The 25,028-nt window shown below is 39.7% G+C and overlaps 2 protein-coding genes across 6 annotated transcripts in view; both read left to right on the top strand.

The window, feature by feature from the left end:
- The window catches only part of ctdspla (CTD (carboxy-terminal domain, RNA polymerase II, polypeptide A) small phosphatase-like a), a 29,714-nt gene extending 20,652 nt beyond the window's left edge, over positions 1–9,062 (top strand). The window contains exons 3-7 of one of the 3 annotated variants that reach the window (XM_026292617.2): positions 90–191; positions 5,812–5,868; positions 7,006–7,098; positions 7,187–7,372; positions 7,949–9,062. In XM_026292617.2, coding sequence (XP_026148402.1) covers positions 90–191; positions 5,812–5,868; positions 7,006–7,098; positions 7,187–7,372; positions 7,949–8,074 — 564 coding nt within the window. In that variant the 3' untranslated portion in view covers positions 8,075–9,062. Of the gene's footprint in view, positions 1–89; positions 192–3,607; positions 4,049–5,811; positions 5,869–7,005; positions 7,099–7,186; positions 7,373–7,948 lie in introns of those variants that run through there. The other 2 variants (XM_026292616.2, XR_003294791.2) reach the window with 2 other exon arrangements.
- A 1,365-nt stretch (positions 9,063–10,427) lies between these two features.
- Positions 10,428–24,992, top strand: vill (villin-like). 3 transcript variants are annotated; one of them, XM_026292092.1, is made up of 22 exons: positions 10,428–10,644; positions 11,780–11,818; positions 15,478–15,621; positions 16,367–16,450; positions 16,600–16,674; positions 16,817–17,016; positions 17,390–17,498; positions 17,815–17,925; positions 19,172–19,377; positions 19,523–19,601; positions 19,695–19,793; positions 20,035–20,188; positions 20,373–20,473; positions 20,814–20,951; positions 21,053–21,211; positions 21,357–21,536; positions 21,678–21,823; positions 22,143–22,287; positions 22,635–22,823; positions 23,137–23,205; positions 23,445–23,780; positions 24,490–24,992. In XM_026292092.1, exons 3-22 carry the CDS (start codon positions 15,586–15,588, stop codon positions 24,601–24,603), a joined length of 2,730 nt encoding a protein of 909 aa, XP_026147877.1. In that variant the 5' UTR covers positions 10,428–10,644; positions 11,780–11,818; positions 15,478–15,585; the 3' UTR covers positions 24,604–24,992. The 3 variants fall into 3 exon arrangements, with proteins under 3 accessions (XP_026147877.1, XP_026147876.1, XP_026147878.1); XM_026292091.1 differs by lacking the exon at positions 15,478–15,621; XM_026292093.1 differs by lacking the exons at positions 15,478–15,621; positions 23,137–23,205.
- Positions 24,993–25,028: the final 36 nt, after the last annotated feature.

Here is a 25,028-nt window from a genome sequence, read left to right on the forward strand (position 1 = left end):
TATGTTTGTGATTGTACTGAGTAGTGTATTTTCTCTAATGAACCTCTAAATAGATATAGTATTCTAAAGGTTGTGTGTTGTCTCTTCAGCCTCCAGCCACGTTCCTCCTACCAGAGGTCAGTATAGCAGACTATGGCAAGAACTGTGTGGTGATCGACCTGGATGAAACCCTCGTGCATAGCTCCTTTAAGGTATTTCAATGCGCTGCCTCTCTAAAACACATGCTAATCTGTCTAAACATACATACATTTAATGTCCCTTTTTCATCATTTCGCTTGTGTCATGTTGTTATTCCACGGTCTTAGAATCATAATAGGATTATACAGAAATAACTTCAGGAGATGCCATTGTTTACTGTGAATGTGGGTATGTGTTGGGGTATATACATCCAGAATAATCTCTATCAGCTGAAAGTCACAGTACCTTCAAAATTCAGCCTTTAACAGTCTATCACGCCTCACCCACGCCAAATCTTACATAAACTAATTGAGTATTTTATTTTTTAGTCCCTTCCAATTTATTTGTGTAATAGGTTTCCAGTAATTTATAACACTGCAAGACTGCCAGTCTATTTTAAAGGTAAGGAGTCTGCAGCCATATCAGCAGCTCAGCATATCTGTACTTACAGTACAGATAGTAATACTAATGACAGCATGCTCACAATGACAATGTACACATCCTGATGTTGGGCAAGAGGCGGGGTACACCCTGAACAGAACACCAGTCTATCACAAGCCTAACACATGATTCACACCTATGGGCAATTTAAAATCATTAATTAGCCTCACCCCAAACTGGGTTTGGACTGTGGGAGGAAGCTGGAGTACCTGGAGGAAACCCACACAGGGAGAACACAGGCACAGGTACAGGGAGAACATGCAAACTCTACACAGAAAGACCTCAGGGACTTGAACCTGAAATATTTTTTTATGGTGAGGCAACAGTACTAACCACTGCACCTTTGTGCTGCACAAAAGAAAACATCCTGATACACAGTAATATTCATTTCAGTTTAGTTCAGGTTGTTATCATGCTCACAAACATGAAGAATATTTGACATTTAGGCCTGACACTGATTTTGACACAGAAATTATGGATCATAACACAAAGTACAAGTAGACTTGTTGTGGCTATCACGTCCACATTACCCACATATATCCAGGTTTTGGACGGGATCACCCCTTTCCTTTTTTTTCAGTTATTGCACTAAAGAGCAAGATTCCTTCACTAAAGAGCAGCTTTCCTTAATAAGATGGTTTCTCATGACAATAGCAGCAACCTGATCTGTGGCGAGTGCAGCTAAGTCTTCAGGGATGACCTTCAGCCCTGCTACACGGGGTGTATGGGAGCTGAGCATGCCCCCAGCCCCATGCTTCTGTAAGTGGCTGCCTGTGGAAGAACTACCCTATCGTGCAGAGATTTTTACTCATGTCGCTGAGGAGTGCTGGCAGACTGAGGAAGTGCCTCCCTCCCCTGCCCTCTATCCTTCTAGTCCCCCCGTCTGCGACCTCATTGATGCCCCCTGTCAGAGCTGTAGCAGCAGGCATCCATTGTCAGCATGGTGTGTGAACTAGTAATGCCGCTCTCCAGTTCCACAGTCGGTTTTGCCGATGTTGGCATAGCCAGTTACTGCATGAATTACCTGATATCATCTGGCTAATTGGTTCAGTCCTTTAGCTAACCTTTAGCTGTCACCCTCAGCTGCACCCTCATCCTCCAGCTGCACCTGCACCGGCCCTTTGCTCCTCCAAGTAGCCTTCTTCTACCTCCCAGTGATGTGATGCCAAGACCGGGAGGCCTGCTCGCTTCTGGGACTTTAGCATCAGCAAAGAGAGTGAGCGATTTCGCAGCTCTCTCTGTGTCCCCCACGCGCCTGCAGATTAGGGAAGTCTGTGTAGCTGTTCTGTGCTTATCTTGCTTATATACCCAAGTGAACCACTTGCTCCTTCAGATCTAGAGTGATCACTCTGGACGGATTTTTCTCTTCTTTTCATGATTCTGAGAAGAAGGAGACAGTTTCTCATCTTCTGTGCCTGGTGCATGCTCTGACACGATATGTGGAGCCCACAGCAGATATTCACCATTCTGAGGTTGTTTTTGTGCACTATAAAGACACTTTGCCTGGATCACCTTTATCAGCACTGCATTTGTCACACTGGCAACACTATCACTCATGCTTACACAGTGTCGGGAAGAGAGCCACCAGTCAGTATCTGTGTGCACTTCACTTGCTCAGCAGCTTCATAGGCCTCCCAATGTTCTTTTGTCCATTTTTGTTTGCGGGATATTGCGCAATACTCCCTTTCCATTGCAGTTCTGGGTGCTTCCCAGGGATGAGTGGGCTGGGAAACTGGAGATGTGCACACACTTAGTAGTTGGAGGTTAAAGAGAGAAGGCAAGTAAAGAAAGGGCATTGTTCAAACTAAAAAAAATTATAACAACATTAAATACTATACATTGTACTGTATGTGCTTTAGCCTTCCCATAGTACACCCATCTCAGTAATGTGCTTCAGTACTATGGGGCCACACATGTGCATGCCCACGCACATATGGGTGTGCCCAGTACTATAGACTGTTTCCTTAAATGACTGCAGGATGACTTTAGCAGAAAGCATGGATTGGTTCCAATAGTCTTATGGGTTTTATTTTATCCAGTAAAAAAAAATCACAAAGTCCTTCTTTGATGAAACTCACTGGATACCCTGACCATCACATTTTATTTAGTTTAGAGATCAGTATGCAGGATGAAATGGAGTCAAGGAATGCAATAAATGCAAAGCAGGGGAAATCAGAAAATACACATACACAGCACTTTCAGTTCTGCCTTGCAGGATGTCCTGTAGATATATTTTTTTTTAGAAGTGAGGTTTAGGGGTAGATTTGGCTGAAAACTGAGCACTTCAACATACAACTTAACTGGAAAAAACAACCAGAACGGACATTCCACACAGACAATGCACAGATGGACATAGACTAAAAAAGAAATGTTACATAACACATCACACTGTGTGCTTTATCCTGCATGCATGAATAAGACAATAATTCCTGGGCTGGCTCAGAGATTAGATGCAGCTCGTATTGGATGTGAAAAAGTAGCTGCAGTAGCTGCAAGATAAAACATATTCCTTCTTTTTGTGTTCTGTCAAAAGTAGGACTAATGCTGCCTTTTTTTGCATTCATTACTGACAGTGTTTTAAGGCAGTCAGTGCTGCTTTAAACATGAAATATCAAAATATTATTAGAGTTTATGTTATTACATTGTTACCACCACGTTAGACCCATTGTACATGTGCTGTGGTAACAAGCACTATTAGTATCCCAGCTCAGCAACTTTGACTGTACCTGCTAATTGTAGTTTTATCCCTGAGGGCAAGTAGAAAATTACAGTACACTGGAGAGAAGGCAGGTTCATATTCTAAGGCAGCTGGTTTAGTTTAGTTTAGATTTAGTACAAAATAGCTTTTGTGGAAACAGAAGTGCATCCTTTTAGGATAAGCCTAAATCTCCCTAATAAAGAAACACTTAACTCACCTATAAGTTTATTTTAAGTGTTATTGTGAAGTAGTGTACAGTAATTGTTAAGAGAGATGGTGTCACCTCTGCAGCAAACAGTAAGCATCTCCTCTTGGAGGAACTTCATCAATTGGAGTTCTTCTCCGTTGCTGCCAAGGACACCGCAGCACCCGCCACACCTGCTTCCCATACTTGGGGCCCTGCTGTGCCAGAACTCACTGTGTAGTTGGTGTTGGACCCAGATTCAGATGAGTCAGCTTCCATTACTTTGTTTCTCCAAATGTACCCCAACACTCACCCCACAAGTGAGTTTCACACCAGACTCAGCCACATCCCTTTGCAGGCTATGGACCAACTGCAACATGTGTTACCACACAGTATCCACACTGTGACTGAATGATGTGACCCCTGGTGCTGATCTCCACAGAGGCTCAAGCAGGGGTGGCCGTTCAGGTCTCAGCTGCTGCATCTTGCTCCCCTGCACCAACTCCACCACCTCACTCCTTGGACCAGCTATCGACCAGCAACCAGTGGTGAGCTGCCAGACCCAGCAGACTGGCCTGTTCCTGGCCAAACAATGACCCCAAACCTCTATGGAAGCGAAATAAAATTCATCAAGTTCATGGGGAGTGTCTGTTTGGTGATGTGAAAGCTTGTTCTGTATTTAGTACAACTCTTAATAAAATCTTCCAAAGGGGCGAACTTTTCTTTTCATTACAGTTTACCCATGGAGTGTTTTATTCTTCCTATGCTGCTTTCATCTCTCATCCTTTTCTCCTTGTCCCTACTTAGCTCTTTCAGTAAGGGCCCCCCCATGGGCTGTTCTCGGGGTATGCCTGCATTAAGCAGTGGCAGTGAGGACATGGTCTTGTGGCCAGGGCAATTGCTGAGCAATGTGCTGTTGTGCCTCATCCAGTCTTGGTGTGTTACTCCTACTGGTGGTTGTAATGCATGCAGAGCAGATGGATGGACAGGCTGATGCACAGGGACTCAGTCCTCTGCCTGCTCACACCCTCCGCTCAGAGCTGTGCAATTTAATGTTGAAGGGGTCAGCAGAAGAATAGAAGAAGTGCCAGGAGTTGTTCTCTTGGGGAGAGAAGACCTTAGGTTATCACTTACCTGAGAATGGAGATGAATTCAGTCAGTGGGAGAACCCACCCCTTTACAAAGAGTGACATGCTTCTGTGTCTCTTGCAGTGCATGACTTTACATTGTGATGGTGTTGTCATCATTCCCTTTCTAGTAATATGACAATGTGACACGCAGTTACTCCCTTCAACCTTCTCCCCATGAAGAAACTGCCATGGAAGTTCAGTCGTGTCAACAATAGCCTGTTAGCCTCATTCAAAGGAAGTTGGCAGGATTCACAAATTTGTATCCTCCAGTATCAAGGACCCCCTTCTATGAATGGGCTTATTCAGGCTGTCTCAATGTTTCTGGCTCTTCATATGGTCACAGACTGACCCACACATCTATATAAACTTTAACATTTTTTAAAATGCAACATAAATAAAAAAGTTTTTTCTCCTTCATATTATTGTGGAAGACCACTGCACTGGTGAAGATATTTCTATAACCCTGCTGTACATACATGAGTTCCTTATTTTGTCTTCATTATTATATTTCACCATGTCCACAATTTTGGCAACTCTTAGCATTAAAGCTCTGTTCTTGCATAACACATCCCTGCTGTATTTCTTGTCTGCATGTGGCTACTTAAAGATCTGAGTTACAGTCCCTTTAAACAATGCTAAATGATATTGATAATCCTGTTCTTTCAAACTCTACAAACACATTTTTAAAAATTTATCTGTCACCAGTTTCTCTTTGTCTCCCTATCTGAAATCACACTACTGTGCCTTCAACTTAATCCTTTCATCCATTTTTACTCCCTTCACTTGCCTTCTACCCACACCTCTCTAGCATCTGTCTTAATCTCCCTCCAGCACTTCTCCTATCTCATTTCTTGTTTTAATGATGACACAATTCACATCAAGACAACAGCAGCACTCCCCAGTCATGTTTGTCATCTTGCTCAGCTCTTCTGTTAAGACCCTGACATCTGTTTTTTTAACACTGAGACAGAGGGCAGATGGAACCACTTATGTTTAACTTGTCCCAAGCTTTCCAGGGGGAACCTTAGGATTATTTTATCTTTCTTTATTTTGTTAAACCAGCGATGTGGGCATGTGGTTAGGCTTTACTGCCTTTTCAGATTTTGCAGTTTACATTAAAAAAAAAGAAAAAAAAAAAACTCAAGTTTTGAATCCTTTCTCTTTTTTCCATCTTCCTGCAGCCCATCAGCAATGCAGACTTCATTGTTCCAGTGGAGATTGATGGGAATGTTCATCAGGTAATATTGCACTGATATGGAGCATTTCCAGAGGTGGGCTTGAATAAAATGATATGTATTAATATATAAGGTCTCCCATGGAAACCTTGTCTCCATCGTCCTCTTTTAGTATTCTCTGTGTCACAGCTACGTTAAAGTGGGACTGCTCAAACATTCCTTGAGTGTAGTACTCTGCTTTACTCTTTGTGTCTTTGGAGTCCTAGCTCGCTGTAAAGGTAGATGGGCGGTGACATGACTGTATCACAAGGTAAACAAATGTCACAAAGTGTCTTGAAGACGCTGAGTACGCAGCAGAAGAAACGCTTCACTACATAGAAATATGTGTGACAGAAGAAGTGATGAAACAGAGCGATTGTACAGTATGCTCATGTTAAAGGTTGTTTTTGTTTGTTTTTTCTTTTTGAAGCAGAAGAAGCCATACTGTGGCTGTAACCTGGTTCAAGTAATCCAGGATAGGCTTTCTGAATGTGTTTTGGCCTATGCTTGATTACTTGCACTTGGGGGCAGTAACTGACTCACAGAAACATACTGAAACCGGTAAAGAATGGATGAAATGGCAAATATGATCACACAGTGATGTTTGTTTTATATAAAAAAAGCCAAAGTTCTCAGTTGATAAATTATGTCTTAACTAAAACAGTCATACAAAAACAAAACCAACAAAGGTTTAGATTTAAATCTAGGACTGTGTAAGGTTTCCATTTGCATTTATTTATCTCTCTTTACTAATAAATGTGTTTGTTTTGCATGTTTCAGTTTTCAGGATAACAGGGGCCATTTAAAAACAATGATGTGAACTGCATTCAAGATTTATGATAACTATGTACACACTATGTATACAGTGTATATGTAGACTTTTGATTACAAAATATGCACAAGATGTGTTATATAAGAATTTTAATTAGGTATTGAATATATCAGCTTAAGTGACCTCTGGTTTTAATGGGTTTTAACTACTGCTACTACCAATAATAATAATAATGACCACAACAATGCCAAAAAATAGACAGATATATAACATTTGGTGAAGTATGAACAATATTGATAATTAATACCCATACCTATTATTGTGGCATTGTCTTGAAATAAATAATTAATAACTTCAATGGTGTGTTTATTATTGTGTCTTTGTTTCAGGTGTACGTGCTAAAGAGGCCCCACGTTGACGAGTTCCTCCAGAAAATGGGAGAGCTCTTTGAATGTGTCCTCTTCACAGCAAGCTTAGCCAAGGTTAGCTCCCACGCTGTAATACTCTGATGGTTGTCACAAATTGTCACTTTACCCAAATCATATGGACTTGATGCATTTCTGATTTCAGTATGCTGATCCTGTGGCAGACCTGCTGGACCAGTGGGGAGTGTTTCGTGCCCGGCTCTTCAGGGAATCTTGTGTTTTTCACAGAGGAAACTACGTCAAAGACCTCAGTCGGCTGGGCCGAGAGCTGAGTAAAGTCATCATTATAGACAACTCACCTGCCTCCTACATCTTCCACCCTGAGAATGCAGTAAGCCATTTCTGTACTTTCAAACAGTAGTGGTTTTAGCTTTAAACCTATTATTATCCTTTGAGAAACCCTAAGTTATTTTTTTGTGTTTGACAAAGAAGGGCTTTTTCTTTGGATTTGAATTAGAGGTGTTTGTTTTTTTTTTTGTTTTTTTCCGGGGGGGGGGTTGTAATGAGATTATGAAATTCCTCTCCTCTGCATAGATGTAGCTGAGTGGAGTTGTTGCCACTTTTCCTGCATTTGATGCATTTCCCCCATTAATTATTTACGCAAAAACTCACACCAGCTTCTTACCTACAGTCTAATGCAACACTTCAGCATTAACTGTTAGCTGAGTTTTCTCCCTTGATAAAATAAACCCTGGTCCTCAAGCACTAGTGTCAGGGATAGTTTTCCAACTATCGCTGACCCTGCCCTTCCAGTTTCTGATTGGCTGAACACACCTGATCCAGGTAATCAGCAGTGAGTAGGGGTGGGATATCTGGAAAACAAGCAGGACAGTATCGCTCGAAGACCAGGGTTGGAGACCCCTGAAATAAATTATTTGTCCTGTTCTCACTGTTTCTTCTCTCAAAGGTTCCAGTGCAGTCGTGGTTTGACGATATGACAGACACAGAGCTGCTGGACCTGATTCCTTTGTTTGAGAGCCTCAGTAAGGAGGAAGATGTTTTCAGTATGTTACAAAGCCTGAGAAACAGGTAGCAGACAGAGGTTACACCTGGTCTGTCCTGCTTCAGCCCTGCTGCACCGAAGCTTCACCTCACTGTCATGGCCATGCAGCCTGGCTCCTGTTGTCTGACCAGCTCTATGAGTAACAGTATGGCTTCTGATTAGAGGACTTCAGTGAATTATCTGCTTATAATCAGATCAAAACATCTGGACGGATTCTTTCCATCTCTGGATTTTCAGACCCTTTGTACAGGACTCCTATTGACAAAAGATTATATTACTATACATGGACATGTATAGCATACAGAAATTAATTTTTCTATCAGAGAAAGGTTTTACTATTATAGTAACTAATATTTTAGTTACCACAAAGAATCAAACATACAGGAGGAGGGGTTTACTTGGTAATGGGTGACTTTTGGTTTTTGTTCTGGGCTGTGCTATGCAGGCTGCTGTTTCTCATCTGACCTTGATTTCAAACAACTGTGATTTATCTTCTCTTACAGAATGAAGTGCCTTTATTACTGTGCTGATTTTGTTGTGTCAGGTTACTGGGTGCACATTTTTAAGCTGCAGACAGTATTCAAATATAATGACAAAGTTTTACACTTTAAAAACTTTAAAGTTTAAATGAAAACTCGTTTCATCTGAAAATAATTGAAATATATAATTCCATTAAATTTATAAAACTAGCTTCTTAGGTTTAGATGCTTTTTGCTTTTGTGTTTAGTAACATTCAATTGTTAATTTTATTAAACATTTTCATAGTTCAGTGTGATTTATGATCAGTGACTTAATTTGATCTTTGAATGTGACTGTAAACTAGTAATTCTTCAAGACACTGAAACCCAAGTTTATAATGAAAAAATGAAACCCTTGTGATAACATCATTATCCACCAATATATTTTAAACCTTTGAGGAAAATAAAGGATTAGCTTAGATTATATGAACTTTTATTTAATGGGAAAAAGAGGGTTGAGTGCAATGTAAAGAATGCTGTTGAAATTGTACTGTACAACATTATTAAAATTGCAAGTTTGCACACTGTCAGTTTATGTTGTGGTGTTTTGACTAACAAAACTTAAAGCTGCTATAATCAATTATTTTGAGGTTAATTTGCATATTCGCTCATTTCAATTGTAGTGTCTGAACCTGTACAAAATGTTTTAGAGCTTTCATTGTTTTGGTTTTGTGTGGCACAAATTCATTGTTCTGGTTTACTCACATTGACGTTGTCAGTGTTATTTTCAATGCAAGAACTGTTTACAGAAAAAAAGCTCTAAAAATTCATGGCACTCTACCTGCCCAGCAACAAACAGCAGATTGACGAAGTTACCGGTTAGCTGTGAACATAGTGGAGCATTTAACTGTTTAACAGCTGGTGGAGAACAAAACAGAGCTACAAGGATAAGAAATAAAAAATAATAGATCGGTAATGGATAGAAACTCAGTTCTAAATGAATGTTAATGCTGCTCAGAGTGAGAAAAATGCGAATGGACTCTGAAAAATACGACTGGTCTCTGAAAAATACTATTGGTCCAATAAAATATGACTGGTCTGTGAAAAATACAACTTGTCTCTGAAAAATACAACTGGGCCAGAAAAATACGACTGGTCTCTGGAAAATACGACTGTTCTCTGAAAAATACGTCTGCCCCAGAAAAATATGTCTGGTCTCTGAAAAACATGACTGGTCTCTGGAAAATACAACTGGTCTTGAAAAATACGTCTGACCTCTGAAAAACAGGTGTGGTCCTGAAAATTACGTTTGGCCCTGAAAAATACATGTGGTCCTGAAAAATATGTCTGGTAGGTCTGGTCCACAAAACTACAACTGACCTCTGAAAAATATGTCTGCTCCAGAAAAATACGACTGGTCTGAAAATTAAGACTGGTCTCTAAAAAATACATCTGGTCTCTGAAAAATACATCCGGTCTTTAAAAAATACGTCTGCTCCAGAAAAAAAATCAACTTTAATAGTCGCCAGCTGTCTTCAAATACACATCCAGGCAAACTCCTCACAGTGCGGTTGCGAGCTCTGGACTCCAGATGCATTGAGTTTCAAAAAGAGCCCCACTTGCTCTGACAGAAACATAACATGTTCAGTTCTTGCTTTGCTTTGCTATTGCACTGCACAATGTTGAAAAGTATTTCAAACAACTTATTTGGTTTAGTAATAAGGCACTGTTTATATAAAACAATAATTAATTATTAAGTTTAGGTTTACAGTGCAGAAAAATACATCAGGTCAGTGAAAACTACATCAGGTCTCTGAAAAACAAGGCTCAAGCTCCATTATTTGCAGAGAATGCAGAAAGATCTGTTACTATAAGGATATAAACTGGTTAATGTACAACTAAGAGGAGCTTAGTTTCATGTGATATCTTGACTTGAGGCCTCTGCTTATGTAGCCACCACTTTAACTGCAGCAGCGGATTAGGCTTTACAAACCTATTGTTCAGCCTGAAGAATTCTTGTTTTCATTTTTTCCACTTGGCCCTCAGATATGTGAGAAGTGAACTTTACTACATTGTTAAAATGATTAGATTTGCATAATGGAGCCCAGGATTGAATCTAAAAAAGGAAAGGCATGGTCAAAGGTAAGGACAAATTTGTATCTTTGAAGCTGTTGGTTAATAGGAAAACCGGGTTAGTTGTGTCAAAATGTGTTCAAAATTCCCTGGTCAGGTTTGAGTGAGCGATATAAAAGATACATTTCTAAACAGAAAACACCAGCAAAGAACAGGTTTACAGATTGTTTACATAGTTTAGAAATGACTGAGGTACCAGTACAAGCGAGGTTGGATTATTTTGGTAGAAAAAGCTTTCGGCATAGTATAGGATTTTTTTTGTAAGCATTAATGCACTCTGTATGACAGCCGTCAACATTTCCTGCAGCACTCTGAAACAGATTCCCTCATTTCACTGAGACTCAGGGTTAGCCTGAACTATAAAAGCAAACAACCTACATTTATTTTTCTTGTATCTTGACACATAATTCACTATTTAACTATGGATTAACATCCACATTCCACAAAAGGACTCTTAATTTCTACTAGTTGGATTCACTTTGAGTTCAGCATATTTACTTCTCCACATTTAACCACCAATTATTAAAAAAACAGACTGAGTCTTTTCCTCTGGGAGATCAAAACCCATAGCTATAAACTTCAATAATGTGCTGCTGTGAGCCTGTGTGAGTAAGCACAGAATGAGAGATTTAACCAGATTCCTTTTCAATACCATTTGGACTTCTTATGCCCAATCCACCCATCTGCTACTTGTTACAGTTGTTAAATGTTTAATTGTTGTCAAGTCACCCCCATAATGCACACCGTGCTACTGAGACATCAGCTAAACATAACCACAACTCTGACTGGCTACATAAAGTATCATCTGGGCTTTATTACCTAAGTTACCTAAGGATGATTTTCTTTAACCATCTTGAGTTTGACTTTGCATTTTGCAAGTCTGTCTCACTTCATTTAGCCTAAAATCCAGGCTGAATCTCTGCATCATATCTGGAGAAACAATGAGAAAGAAGGTGATGTATCTAGGGCTGTGGCTTACAAATATTACAACAGGAAATTGCAGGTGTGTTCAGTCTTGGGTGTGGAGGCAAATACACCAAGCCCTCTCAGACAGACACACTCCAGCTTGGACACAAGAGAAAAAGGCAGCAATATTTTATTACATAAAGACGTCATCTCACTAATCTACATCCACAACTTGCAGGAGACAGCAAGGCCTTCGCTCTGCCAGACACAACACAAGGTAAGATCCATACTTTTATTTTAGTAACATTTCCCTTGATCATTTTCAGCTCTGTGAACATCTCTATTTTTTTCTTTAAGAGAATTACTGCAAATTTCAAAGAATAACATTTTTTATTATATTTTTTTTAGAAAAACTTTATTGAAGAAATAAATATCTTTTTACTGTATGTGGAGCCTTTAAACCTGTATCAATTCATATTAGTGAGAAATTAACATATTTTGATGCATTTAGAGCTTTAGCAAAGCTCATTGTGTATGTTGAGTCAAATGATACCATAGGTTAATTGATGTGGAACCAGTCTTTCCTGTCGCCTGTCGCAGTCACACTAGTTTTCAATTTATCTTTTCAGAAATTATTTGACCAGGATCAGATTGCAGAGTACAATAGTCATTTTTCATTCACAACAGGGAGTTGCCACTACAGCTAAAGTGTTCAACAACTGGCAAGAAGTAGAACATTTGGTAATTTTATCAAATAAATAAAACTAAGCCATTAAAGCAAAACAAGCAAGGAATGTACTTATTCTCCTCTCCAGAAATGGAATTAGATAATAAGCTCTTTTGAGTGGTTATTGTATAATGTCAGCTCAGACTCTGATCCTGTCTTTTCATTTTAAGATTTGCATTTATTTAATTTGTTTTTCAGATGGATAGTCTAGTTGGCCACATACATTCTGTTATTAAATTTTACTAAGGTAAAGACAGTGTTATATGTGACAATAGCAACAGACCTGCAGGGTGTGGCCCCTCGTTGCCCACATGAAAAAAGAAAATGATCAATAAATATCTGGGCTTGTGAAAAGGAAATATGATGATTGAGTTTTTAGTAACATTATTATAATTTTTTGTGCATCACATCATGTACAATATCAACCGTGTTTTCATACAGTATGTTGTAACATTGTTATGATTTAGCTTTTAAAGCATATACTAAGAAGATATAAAGATATAAAGTTGAGTAGCTTTTACCAGATGTCAGTTTAGCTTTAAAGTACCATGCAGCATTTGAATGAAATGACACAAAACTCCTGTTACAAACTTGAAATACATGTTATTGCGTAACTATCATCACTGAGTTGATTTTATGAATCATCTATTCTCAGTGGCGGCTGAGTGAAAAATGTTTTAGGTGGGGCTGTGCCAAATTTACTTAGTTCAGTAACCATCCCAATACAAGTAAAGAAGAACTGCAGGGCAATAACTCATGGTCTTGGAAATGCTCAGCAGTTATTTAATTGCAATATTCAAATGTTTGGCCATTACACAAAGGCAGAAGATACATAAACAATATGTGAGTTATATATGTTATATATTATAATATATATATATATATATATATATATATATATATATATATATATATAAATTCACCAAATCTGTGGCCTTCGACCAGTTAGGCAATGCTAACTCTAGCATGACTAGCTGTGTGCGCTTGTAAATTCGTGTTTAATTTTATCATATAAACGTTTAAGGTCCCTAATTCCTGTCACAGTCCATACTGTGTCTGCCCCTGCTGTTTTAAAAAGTAAACAAGGGAAGTAAAACACAGAGTTTAGATAGTTTCATGCAGCCAGCCAAGCTTTCCTGCTGTACCAATTATGAGTGAAACCTGTAATTTCTCCACCAAAGTTCTTCTCTCAAATAGATTCTGAAGAAGAGATTTTACTGAATTAGGAGAAGGCTGAAAATGCCACTTTCGTGTACGAACATAATTGTTGATCACTGTAAGTGACTCCGCTCTGGGTGATAAAGTCGTCGGCCATTAGGCATCAAATTAGCCGACGCTGATTCGCTGAATTTCTATTCTTCTTCTTTTCCTTTCGGCACAGCAAATCATCAGCCTCCATTTAACCCTATCCTCTGTATCCTCCTCACCCACACCAACTATCCTCATGTCCTCCTTCACTACATCCAAGAACCTCCTCTTTGGTCTTCCTCCAGGCCTCCTTCCTGGCAGCTCTAACCTCAGCATCCTTTTACCAATGTATTCACTGTCCCTCCTCTGAACATGTCCAAACCATCTCAATCTGGCTTCCCTGGCTTTTTCTCCAAACCATCTAACATGAGCTGTCCCTCTGATGTCCTCATTCCTGATCCTATCCATCCTCGTCACTCCCAGAGAGAACCTCAACATCTTCAGCTCTGCTACCTCCAGCTCTGCCTCCTGTCTTTTTCTCAGTGCCACTGTCTCTAAACCACACAACATTGCTGGTCTCACCACTGTCTTGTCCACCTTACCTTTCATTCTTGCTGACACTCATTTGTCACACATCCCACCTGACACTTTCCTCCACCTGTTCCAACCTGCTTGCTCACGTCTCTTCACTTCTTTTCCACACTCTCCATTGCTCTGGACTGTTGACCCTAGGTACTTAAAATCCTCCACCTTCTTCACCTCTACTCCCTGTAACCTCACCGTTCTACTTGAGTCCCTCTCATTTACACACATGTTCTCTGTTTTACTGCGGCTAAGCTTCATTCCTCTCCTTTCCAGAGCAAACCTCCACCTCTTTAGATTTTCCTCCACCTGCTCCCTGCTCTCACTACAGATGACAATGTCATCTGCAAACATTATGGCCCTAAGACCGCCCTAAGTTGAGCTGCTGCAGGTTTTTTTTTTTTTTACCCCAAATACTGATTTATATTTAATATATTACACGTTTTTTCCACAATATTTTCTCATAGTCCTACTTGAAATAGTAATATTCACTACTTTTAATTATTTTAATTTAACAAATAAATCATTTAAAAAATTTCAGCGGTGGGCAGGGGGTAGGACGCCACTGTCTATACAACTGTCGCTCAATATTCTAGCGTCACTCCCATATTGTTAATTTGTTTTTCAGATGGATAGTCTAGTTGGGCTAGTTTCAGTCCTCCTCAGACTCATACACTAACAGTTAAATGATTCACATCGTAAGGCACAGTGTGAAATATTACAGGCTGGGTAATCTGAAAAATATAAATTCTCCTGCTGCCTTAAAACATAAGTACACTCAACTTAGTTTCATTAGTGAGTACAGTCCAGTTTTCTGAGTTTTGGACACTCACTGAGTTAACTAAACCTGATTTCAGTAAACTAAAGACATTAATGTTAACTCACCTGTTAAGTCATAGTTACTGAGAGATTTGCTTTCCCTTTCATAGAGTAATTTGTCTATGTGGTACAAAGAGCTACAGCAGCTGAAATCATTTCATATCAACATCAGTACAAAAGCAAAATCTGAGGCTACGCCCAGACACTTTGTTATATGTACAGGGGTGGGAACTGAATGGTTATGGTTACTCATGGTTACTTTCTCAAATATAACATTTACACTATCACTGGGCTCTTCAAAATACAAAAAATGTTTCAATAACTTGAAATGAACAAACTCTAATTTTTAGAAGGTATAAATAATGTAAGGTGGTCAGATAGTATCTTTAGTAATTACCGTTGTCATTATGGTTTTAACAAGCAAGTTCTCCATGTTTAGTTATATTTTTCAAATCATTTTGCTGTATTTCCCAGAGGTATGTAAATTATTAAGCACAACTATATTTACATTAAGTTAATGAGAAAAGCTTAGTTGATTCCACAAAATTCCTGTCACAATTTTTTTTTTTTTTTTTTTGTTCTGTTTGCTTTGTGTGTGGTACCACTTTATCTGATTTCAGAAAACAAAGGCCCTGATAATATTAATGAAGGGTGGGGTTAGCATCCTGGTTGAGCACAGCTGATCTGTTCTGGTTCACCCCACCCACTCCATCAGTCGTTGACCAACAATGCTTCTTCCTAGACATGGAGCAAAGATTGAAGAGGTAGCTCATAGGACATGAGCCATGGATTGTGGGGGGAGGGGGTTATTTCTCTGGCTGCAGCTTCCAGTTATTTGACAAACCTATGCATGTGTGGCTCCTGCATTTGTATCCATTTCATTTATTTTCAAGCAGTGTAACATCCCACAGAGTCTTTAGCGCATCACTATTACTCCTCGAGTCTTGGCTCAGCAAATGACAGCGTGTTTGCTTATCAGTTCGGTTGTTTCTGATAGCTGAGTCAAGAGGCAGTTTAAGCACCGACTGATTGCAGAACTTGTATGTTGCTATGGTGCCAAGCTGACACTCAGAGGGATTAGAGGCGTTTTGTTGTTAGAGATCCAACCTTTTAACATGTCATTTTAGAGACATCTGTTTCCAGTGAAAAGATAGGGACCCGTAATGATTAGTTTTGAGTAGGAGCAGAAGCAGGTATTAAAATATTGTTTTTTTCCTTAAAAGCTTTGGAGAAATCACAAGTGAATATGCATTATCTAATGTGATATTTAAGGTACTAACACGTGTTTATTAATGATGGCCCATGAGCAATGATAAGTAAGAGAGTATTCAGTTTAATCTATAACAATGCATTTCCCATGTGTTTTTCTATCTCCTTTCTAATGGACAAGTCAGACAGTTATAGGTGTGTATTCCTCTTAATATGGTACATAGCCTGAGATAAACAGTATTCAATGCATGTAAAGAAAAGACCCCACATGCTTTTGTTTTACATTTGTGTTTGTTTCAGTTCAGCAGAATGATGACCGATGACAATCAAGGCGCATTTAGAAATGTCAGCAGAAAGCCAGGTCTGCAGATATGGACCATCAATGTGAGTCAGCCCTGAAACAAATATAATGAAAGCCATATTACTGTGTACAGTAATGGTGGATTACTGGTTAAATACCTATACTTTAAGTAGGGTGTGCCGTGCCAAAGATTTCATAGGATTTAAGATGTTTTCGTTATTTTCTTATTTAGAACATGCAGATGGTACCTGTTTCAGCCCAAGGCTTTGGAAACTTCTTCGAGGGTGACTGTTACATTGTTTTAAATGTGAGTACATTACTGGCTGATTTCCCAAGAGGCTACAGGGGGTCTGAAAATTAATTAAGGCATGAAATTTCTGCATGCCTAGATAGATGTGTCTGAGTGTTACATCTGTGTCATCTGTTGTGTTTTTCATGGTGATCACCAGATAAGTGAGAACAAGGGCTCACGCCAGTCAGCTGACATCCACTACTGGATAGGAAACATGTCTTCTCAAGATGAGCAAGGTGCAGCAGCGATCTTTACTACCCAGCTGGATGAATACCTGGGTGGTAGCCCCATCCAGTACAGGGAGGTGCAGGGCAACGAGTCACCAAGATTCAGGAGTTACTTCAAGACTGGCATTATGTGAGTCAAAGATAGGGGGGTTGTCTAAACTACAAGGGGGTGGTGGCCAAAGGGACGAGTCACACATGTACACTTATGCTGTAATCTTCTTGAGACATGGCTTATACTAATCCCTCTGTATGAAATCATTATGACACAAATTGTCCTTGTCGGTTGAAGCTAAGTGAAGAAAAACACACATTTCTCATACCCAGTTTGTTAACATTCAACTTTTTATTGTGTTTTGACTTCATGGTTATGTAACCTAATGTAAATCTTAAAATCAACGAAACAGGAAGTGCTCTCAGATAGCTTTGCATTAACCCAGCTTCATGTGTGGCACCGTTGTTTTATCGCAGTTGAACTTTGGTCATGTACACGGATCTCTCCACAGCTACAAGAAGGGTGGCGTGGCCTCAGGTTTTCACCATGTTGACACAAATGTCTATAATGTCCTGCGACTGTTGCACATCAAAGGGAGGAAGCATGTCACAGCGACCGAGGTATGCAAAAGACAATATAAAAGACAATGCCAGGGATTTATGTTGCTTGCCCTGTACCTACTGTTGGCACCATCAGACGCTTCACACAGCTACATTACAAGGGGTGTTAGTTCTCTCACTTAAACAAATTATGGCATGCTTTCCATCATACCTTTGAAAGTAGGTGTTAATAGCCTGCGAAATGTTAGGGCTGTGTGGTATTTTATATTTACATGTTAACAGCATTTGATTATCTCATGACATTTTATGGTATTATTTGAATAAAGGGAAATTGTCTGACAACTCATAATGTTAAAGTTGGTGTGTTTGTGTGCAGGTGGAGGTGTCATGGAACAGCTTTAATAATGGAGATATATTTCTGCTGGATATGGGGAAAGCCATAGTGCAGTGGAACGGCCCACAAAGCAACAATCAAGAAAAACTTAAGGTTCTCAAGCCTCTCTGAATAGTTACAAAACCACTTAATGTAGCAAAAGTTAAATGGCTTCTTTTAGGGCGGTACATCATTGAATTACTGGATCACTGTAATTGGTGTGTTAACATGTAAGTAGTAGTGCATTGTTGAAGCTGGTTGAGGTTGAGTCAGTTTTAAATGTTCGCCTTCTTGGACATCCATTGGTAGCATCAGAACAGGGCATTTGGTTTACCTCCTGCTTCTCAAAGGAGTTTTCAGCTTATCAGGACCTGTACAATTGCACCCACAGACAAACGGACAGACTGAATGTCAAGCAAGTACCATAAAGTGGATTTAGGTGTTTGTGCTCCCAAATCAACTTTGGCTAAAAAGCTTGTTTGGATAGAACACACCCACAGTTCCCTCTACCAACACTGCCAAGTTGTCACCATTCCACATAGTTGTCTGTGGTTACCAATCTCTCCAGCTCCTCAAATAGCAGAAAATGGCTTGTGTTCCACCCATCCAGGAATTCAGCCACACTGCTAGAAGACATGGGAACAGACAAAGGTGACTCTAGTCCACACCATCCATAAATATGCTCAGGAAGCCAACAAGTAATGGCTTGTAGTTGCAGTCCATCAACTCAGGAAACAGGTCTGGTTGTCTACCAAGAACCTTCCTCTTTGATTAAAGTCAGCGAAGATTAGACCCAGGATCATGGGCACCCTCCTGGTGGCTATTCTGATGGCAGGATGATCAAGATTTTCCCAAGATTCTCCACTTAAACTTTAATGGGCTAAGCCAGTGTGGCAGAATCTCACCAACCCTTCTGATCCTTGATCACTCTTCAAGACTCACTCTCTGTCTCACCCCTTACTTCAGTTTTTGTTTCTATTACCTTGTTCCCCAATTTTTCTGTCACTTGGCATCCACTAACTGGATCTTACCTGTTTCCTGACTTTTTTCACTGCATTGCCCTTGCCTGAATTGTCATGTCATCTTCTGGATTCCTTGATATTGATCCAGACCTGATTTTGGATTACCTATTCTGGCCTGCCACAGAGTTTCCCACCAGCTCCAGTTCTTTCTGGATTCTGCTCTACACCCAATATCTTATCAACTATGTTGATTTTTTTTTTGTCCAAAAAGTAGGCTACATCTGACTTACATTTCTTAACTGGCTTGCTTACTGGTTAAAACAAACTAATAAAAGTTATTATGAGTAAACCTTTACCACGGACTAGATGTTTACTCATCTCCTTTCCTTTCTCTGTAGGCAGTGCTGTTGGCTCAGGACATACGGGACAGAGAGAGAGGTGGACGTGCTCAGATTGGTGTTGTGGAAGGAGCAGATGAGAAGAGCTCACCGGAGCTGATGAAACTCATGACAGCAGTGCTCGGCCAAAGAACTGGGCAGATAAAGGAGGCCACCCCTGATGATAGCACTGATCATGCGCAGAATGCCAGTGTCAAACTTTACCAGTAAGTACCAGTTACTGATGCTTTACTTCTCTGACAAAACATTTTGCCCATTCAATAAAATTTAATTGATTTAAATAATATATAAATGGAATATGAAATAAAATGCATTGTTTCTCTTTGTATCATTTCTTGTGTGTCTTGTCAGTGTTTTTGAAAATAGTGGGAATCTTGTGGTTCAAGAAGTAGCCAACCAGCCTCTAACACAAGACCTGCTGCACTCCTCTGTAATTGGCATTTATCCTTCAAATTTACTCCTTAGACACTGTAAAACAGAAAATCTGTCGTGCCTCATTTTTTTCTTCTTCTTGTGCTGTCAGGACTGTTACATTGTGGACAAGGGAGGTTCTGGTGTGATGGTGTGGAAAGGCAAACAATCCTCCAACGAGGAGCGACGAGAAGCAATGAACAGGGCACTGGTGAGCTTACTAAAGGATTATGAGGACAGTTTATCAAAGCTCAAACCAGGGCAATACTTAATTCATATGAAATCAGTGTATTACAAGTTAAATATTTTACTATTTATTATTTTACTCTCTATAGGTCTCTCAGTAATTATTTGCTATTATAGACCTCTTTTGCCAGAAACACTATATTAAATAGTCAATTACTATGAAACTCATAAAAAACACACTTTGTCTGCTCATGTTTTTTTCCCAGGGCTATATCAAAGCTAAGAACTACCCATCTAACACTACTGTGGAGGTGATGAATGAGGGAGGAGAGTCAGCCATATTCAAGCACTTGTTTAAATCCTGGAAAGAAAAAGGGCAAACACAAGGTCTGGGTACCACCTACAGCGTGGGAAAGATAGGTAACCTCTACATAATATTTGAATAATTTGCATCTGGATCAGGCAGCTGTTTAAAAGTATGTTTTCATACAATGAAGACATTTTAGCATGCGGTGTATAGTGCCTGAAAGTTTTTAAATGGATTGGATGATAGTGATATTTAAAGACATATAACAAATAATTAAGATGTTGAGTCTTAATACAGCCAAGGTTGACCAAGTGAAGTTTGATGTGATGGAGCTTCATGCACGTCCTGAACTGGCAGCACAACAGCGCATGGTGGATGATGCCTCTGGAGATGTCAAAGTAAGAGAAAAACACAGAAACATGCATGCAATGCAAAAATATAAACAACAATTCACTTCTTAAAGGTGCAATGTGTAAAATGCAAAAGATGTAGCGCCATCTGGTGGTGATATTATACAATGCAACCTTGTGAGTAGCCTCATAAATGGTTGAAAAAACCCATATGTTACTATATGTACAGTGTATTCAGAAAGTATTAAGACCCTCTTCACTACACTGAGTGTAGATTAATGAGAGAAAAAAAGGAATTTAAATAATTGTAGCAACAGGTTGCAATATAACAAAAATGAAAAGAATGACGGGGGCCTGATGCACTATAAAGTTTTTCTGTTTTTGGCAGGTGTGGCGCATTGAGAAATTGGAGTTGGCCGAAGTTAATCCAAGTACATATGGACAGTTCTATGGAGGAGACTGCTATTTAGTGCTGTACACATATCAAAGATCAAACCAGCAACAGTACATACTCTACATGTGGCAAGTCAGTATCACCATTATGCATTTAAGCCTTTTTATAAGTGTGCTCCCTGTTTCAGCTATTCAACAGCTATACTATTGTCACAAATGTATATCTTACACTAGGGGCGTCATGCAACTCAAGATGAGATCACAGCTTGTGCATACCAGGCTGTCAATATTGATAACAAATACAATGGAGCCCCTGTCCAGGTGAGGGTGGTCATGGGGAAGGAGCCTCGCCATTTCCTGGCTATTTTCAAAGGCAAACTTGTCATCTTTGAGGTATGTTTTTTCACAGATATTGTTTTCCTGCATTACATGTGATGAAAAGCAAAAAAAGGTTTAAATCTTGGTAATATGTGCACTTATGGCATAAGGTTAGATAAATTATTACTGATCTTTATATTGTGTGTGTTTGTTTCTGAAGGGTGGCACTGGTCGCCCAGGTGTGGTCAACCCTGACAGCAGTTCCAGGCTCTTCCAGGTGAGAGGGACTGATGAGTTTAACACCAAGGCCACTGAAGTATTGTCGAGGGCTTCGTCTCTCAACACCAACGATGTGTTCCTGCTAAAGGCCAACCAAATATGCTACTTGTGGTATGGGAAGGTATGTGCTTTGTTATGGTAACGGTCCATAAAACCTCAGATAAACTGCTTTCAGACAATGAAAATGTGCATTTGCATGTCTCTATAAATTTGTACTTGTTTGATGCTGTTTGCTAATCCTGCTGCTTCTCTCTGTGTCCAGGGCTGCAGCGGTGATGAGAGGGTGATGGGGAAAGCTATGTCTGATGTGCTTTCCAAACAGGACAAGCAGGTGGTGATGGAGGGCCAGGAGCCAGCAGAGTTCTGGGTAGCTTTGGGAGGAAAGGCCCCGTATGCCAGTGACAAGAGGTAACACAGGCAGCTGCAATATTCCACCTGCTTTTTTCTTGTGATATAGTGCCAAACTATGAATCTCAGGAGAAATTTGACTCTAAGTTAAAATGTTTACAAATGAGTTTTCTACTCATTTGTTTTTCCTGCTGATCAATATTGTATGACAGTAAATAACTATTAAAATAGCCGATAAATACAGACGTAAGTACTGACAAAGGAGCTCTGCATGGATTTTTTATTTCAAGGTCAGTGCCCTGATCTCACTGAAATGAAGTTTGTACACACCATGTAAACAGATTATTACAGTTTTTGTGTGTAATCTGTGTAATTTCAGACTGCAGAGGGAGGAGCCTCCCCACAGCCCCCGCCTATTTGAATGCTCCAATCAGACAGGTCAGTTTAGGATGACTGAGGTGGAAGACTTTACACAGAGTGACCTGGATGAGGAGGACGTCATGCTACTGGACACCTGGGAGGAGGTGGGAAGTCAAAAGGCCTATGCCAGACTTTGGATTATTCAATTTTTATGAAAAAACAGCTATAATGTGCTGATTAGTGAACTTTGGAGGGTGGTAGGGGGTGTTAGGCAGATTAGTTTTTACCTTCGGAGAGAACCAGGCTAAGTTATTTTCTTTGTTTCCAGTCTTTTTGCTAAACCAAGCTTCTGGCTGTAGCTTCAAATTGGAAAGAGTGGACTCAATCCTCTCATCTCTCTCTTGGATAGAAAGCAACATATTTCTTGAAATCAAACTATTCCTCTGTTCTCTCAAACAAATTGTTAAAATGTGTCCATATGTCATTACATTACTCTTTTGTATCACCTAAGGTTTTCTTGTGGGTTGGAATCTCAGCAAATCAGTATGAGGTCAATGAGTCATGGAACAGTGCACAGGAATATCTGAGGACACACCCAGCTGACCGTGACCCTGACACACCCATCATCTTTGTCAAACAGGGATATGAACCGCCTACCTTCACTGGCTGGTTCAATGCTTGGGATCCTCATAAGTGGAGTGTGAGTTAAATAGTCTTCGATTACAGTATGGAGCACCAGAGTATTATCAATAGCTATAACATGATCAAAATATTACAAATTGTTATTCATGGAATTTGAATCTAGCACAATATTTCCATTACATCAACAGTAATTATGGAAAACAGCCAAGAACATCACATGAATGCTTTGAATAATCTTCTATGAATAAATCATTTCAGAAATTAGGAAAAACATACAGTCTCATGTGGGTGATTGTATGGATTGTTTGAGGATGAAAAACTCTGCATGCTTACTAATTTTCAATCCTGGTTCACCTGAATCTTCTCCACAGGGAGGAAACTCCTATGAGGAAATGAAAAATAAGCTGAATGATCCAGCATCTCTCGCTCAGATCACTGTAGTAAGTGATTGAATGGCAGTAATCCTAACACTAATTGACTATTGTACTAATGTCACTGATGTAATAAATAAAAATGTCTCTATGTAACAATACAACACATCACAATGTCACTTATCTTTTTGATTTTTTTACGATTTTGATGCTTTTCTTCCCAAAATGTCATATAAACATTTATTTAAAATATTAAATATTAAAATATTAAAAATACCATTTCATAAACTTATCTCTCATATTCGCAGAACCTGAACAACACCAACCTGAGCAAGGGTGGTGCTGGGATGGGTGGGGGTGGTTACAGAGCTCCAGGGGGCCCTGTGAGCTCCCCTCCACTCTACAAGGTGAATGCAGGAGATGTGTCACCTAGACCCTCTAATCCTACCAGCCTGTCTACCCAGACAGGTCAGTCCTCTGTGTCTATGGTCCTGTCCCCTTCTCCTGGCCTCACACCATCATCACCAGGTCGTGGCACCATGTCTCCCTCTGCTGGAAGATCTGGGATGTATCTGGCTGCTGACCTGCTAATCAACAAGTCTCCCAATGATCTGCCACAGGGAGTGGACCCGAGCCAGAGAGAGGTGTGTGCAGAATTATGAGTCAGCTGCAGATGACACTAAAACATGAAAATTATTATGTGCATGAAATGCATGAATGCTGCATGCACAGAGGGATTAGTGAACGGGTCTGCCAGGCCCCTACTGCACAGCCCCTGTGGCAGACCTGGGTAGTATATATAAAATAGAGACAAATCCAATCAAGTAGTGAACTACTTCATATTACAGGTGCAAATGCAAAATGACTACAGATGGACAAAGCTACAAAATACACACAAAGACACACACTTTAAGAGATGCAAAATGAACAAAAATTGTGGCAAAATAAATTCAAAAAACATAAAATAATTATAAAGACATACAAAATGACCACAAAGACAGATAAAAAGAAGCACAAAAGATGGAGAACAGCTATGAAGCGACACCAAACAACCAACAATTACAAGGACAAACAAAACAATGAAGAATGACACTCAAATTAGTCACTGCTGCAAAGAGACACTGTTTGCAGATGTTTTGTGTATCTTTCAGTCAGGGTGCCTTACCTTTGTCTAAGGAGGAGGTGAGGGGCCGTTTCTGCCCAGGGGCCAATTATCACATAATGTGTCCATGGTAGCAAGGTTGACTCCAGTTCACTGGAGATGCTAAGTATGTCATAACAAGACTGTGAATATGATGATGTGTCAACACTGCTTGTGCAGGAGGGGTCATCTGTTCTGTCTTCTGATTACAGGACTACCTCTCTGATATGGACTTTGAAAACCTATTTGGCACTAGGCGCTCAGACTTCCACCGCTTGCCAAAGTGGAGGCAGAATGACTTGAAGAAAAAAGCAGGACTATTCTGAGAAAAATGTACTATTACAGACTACGTGGAAAAGTTATCAAGCCTGTTTGTAATGCAGATGAGGTTTGCTGTAAAACAACTCACAAGGCACCTTTTTAACTGCTGAGAAAATAGGAGTGGTAGAAACCTTCATTTAATCAGAATACTCTTCTTTTCTTCCCTTAATCAAGTGATTAAATGAGTTGCATGATACTTAGCATGATTATTAAAATCACACATATGGACATGACAACTTTATAGAAAGATTTTTTGTAATGTTATGCTTCACACATTTATCTAGGTATATTTGCAGTGTGTGTGATCAAACAATGACCAAGTTTTCAAGTTTTCTTACTGTTATTGTTGTTTGCTTCTGTTGATTCCCTTATACTATCAATAAATACACAAAACCTTCTATCAAAGACTATCAGGGTTTTATTTGAGAGC

This window comes from Mastacembelus armatus, chromosome 20, assembly GCF_900324485.2.
Source record: "Mastacembelus armatus chromosome 20, fMasArm1.2, whole genome shotgun sequence".
NCBI lineage: Eukaryota > Metazoa > Chordata > Actinopteri > Synbranchiformes > Mastacembelidae > Mastacembelus > Mastacembelus armatus.

Coding starts and splice junctions, on each gene's coding strand:
- vill (XM_026292091.1), top strand. CDS start 10,600: ATGGAGCCCAGGATTGAATCTAAAAAAGGAAAGGCATGGTCAAAG. Junction 11,819..16,366: donor TCTGCCAGACACAACACAAG/GTAAGATCCATA, acceptor TGTTTGTTTCAG/TTCAGCAGAATGATGACCGA. Junction 16,675..16,816: donor ACTGTTACATTGTTTTAAAT/GTGAGTACATTA, acceptor GGTGATCACCAG/ATAAGTGAGAACAAGGGCTC.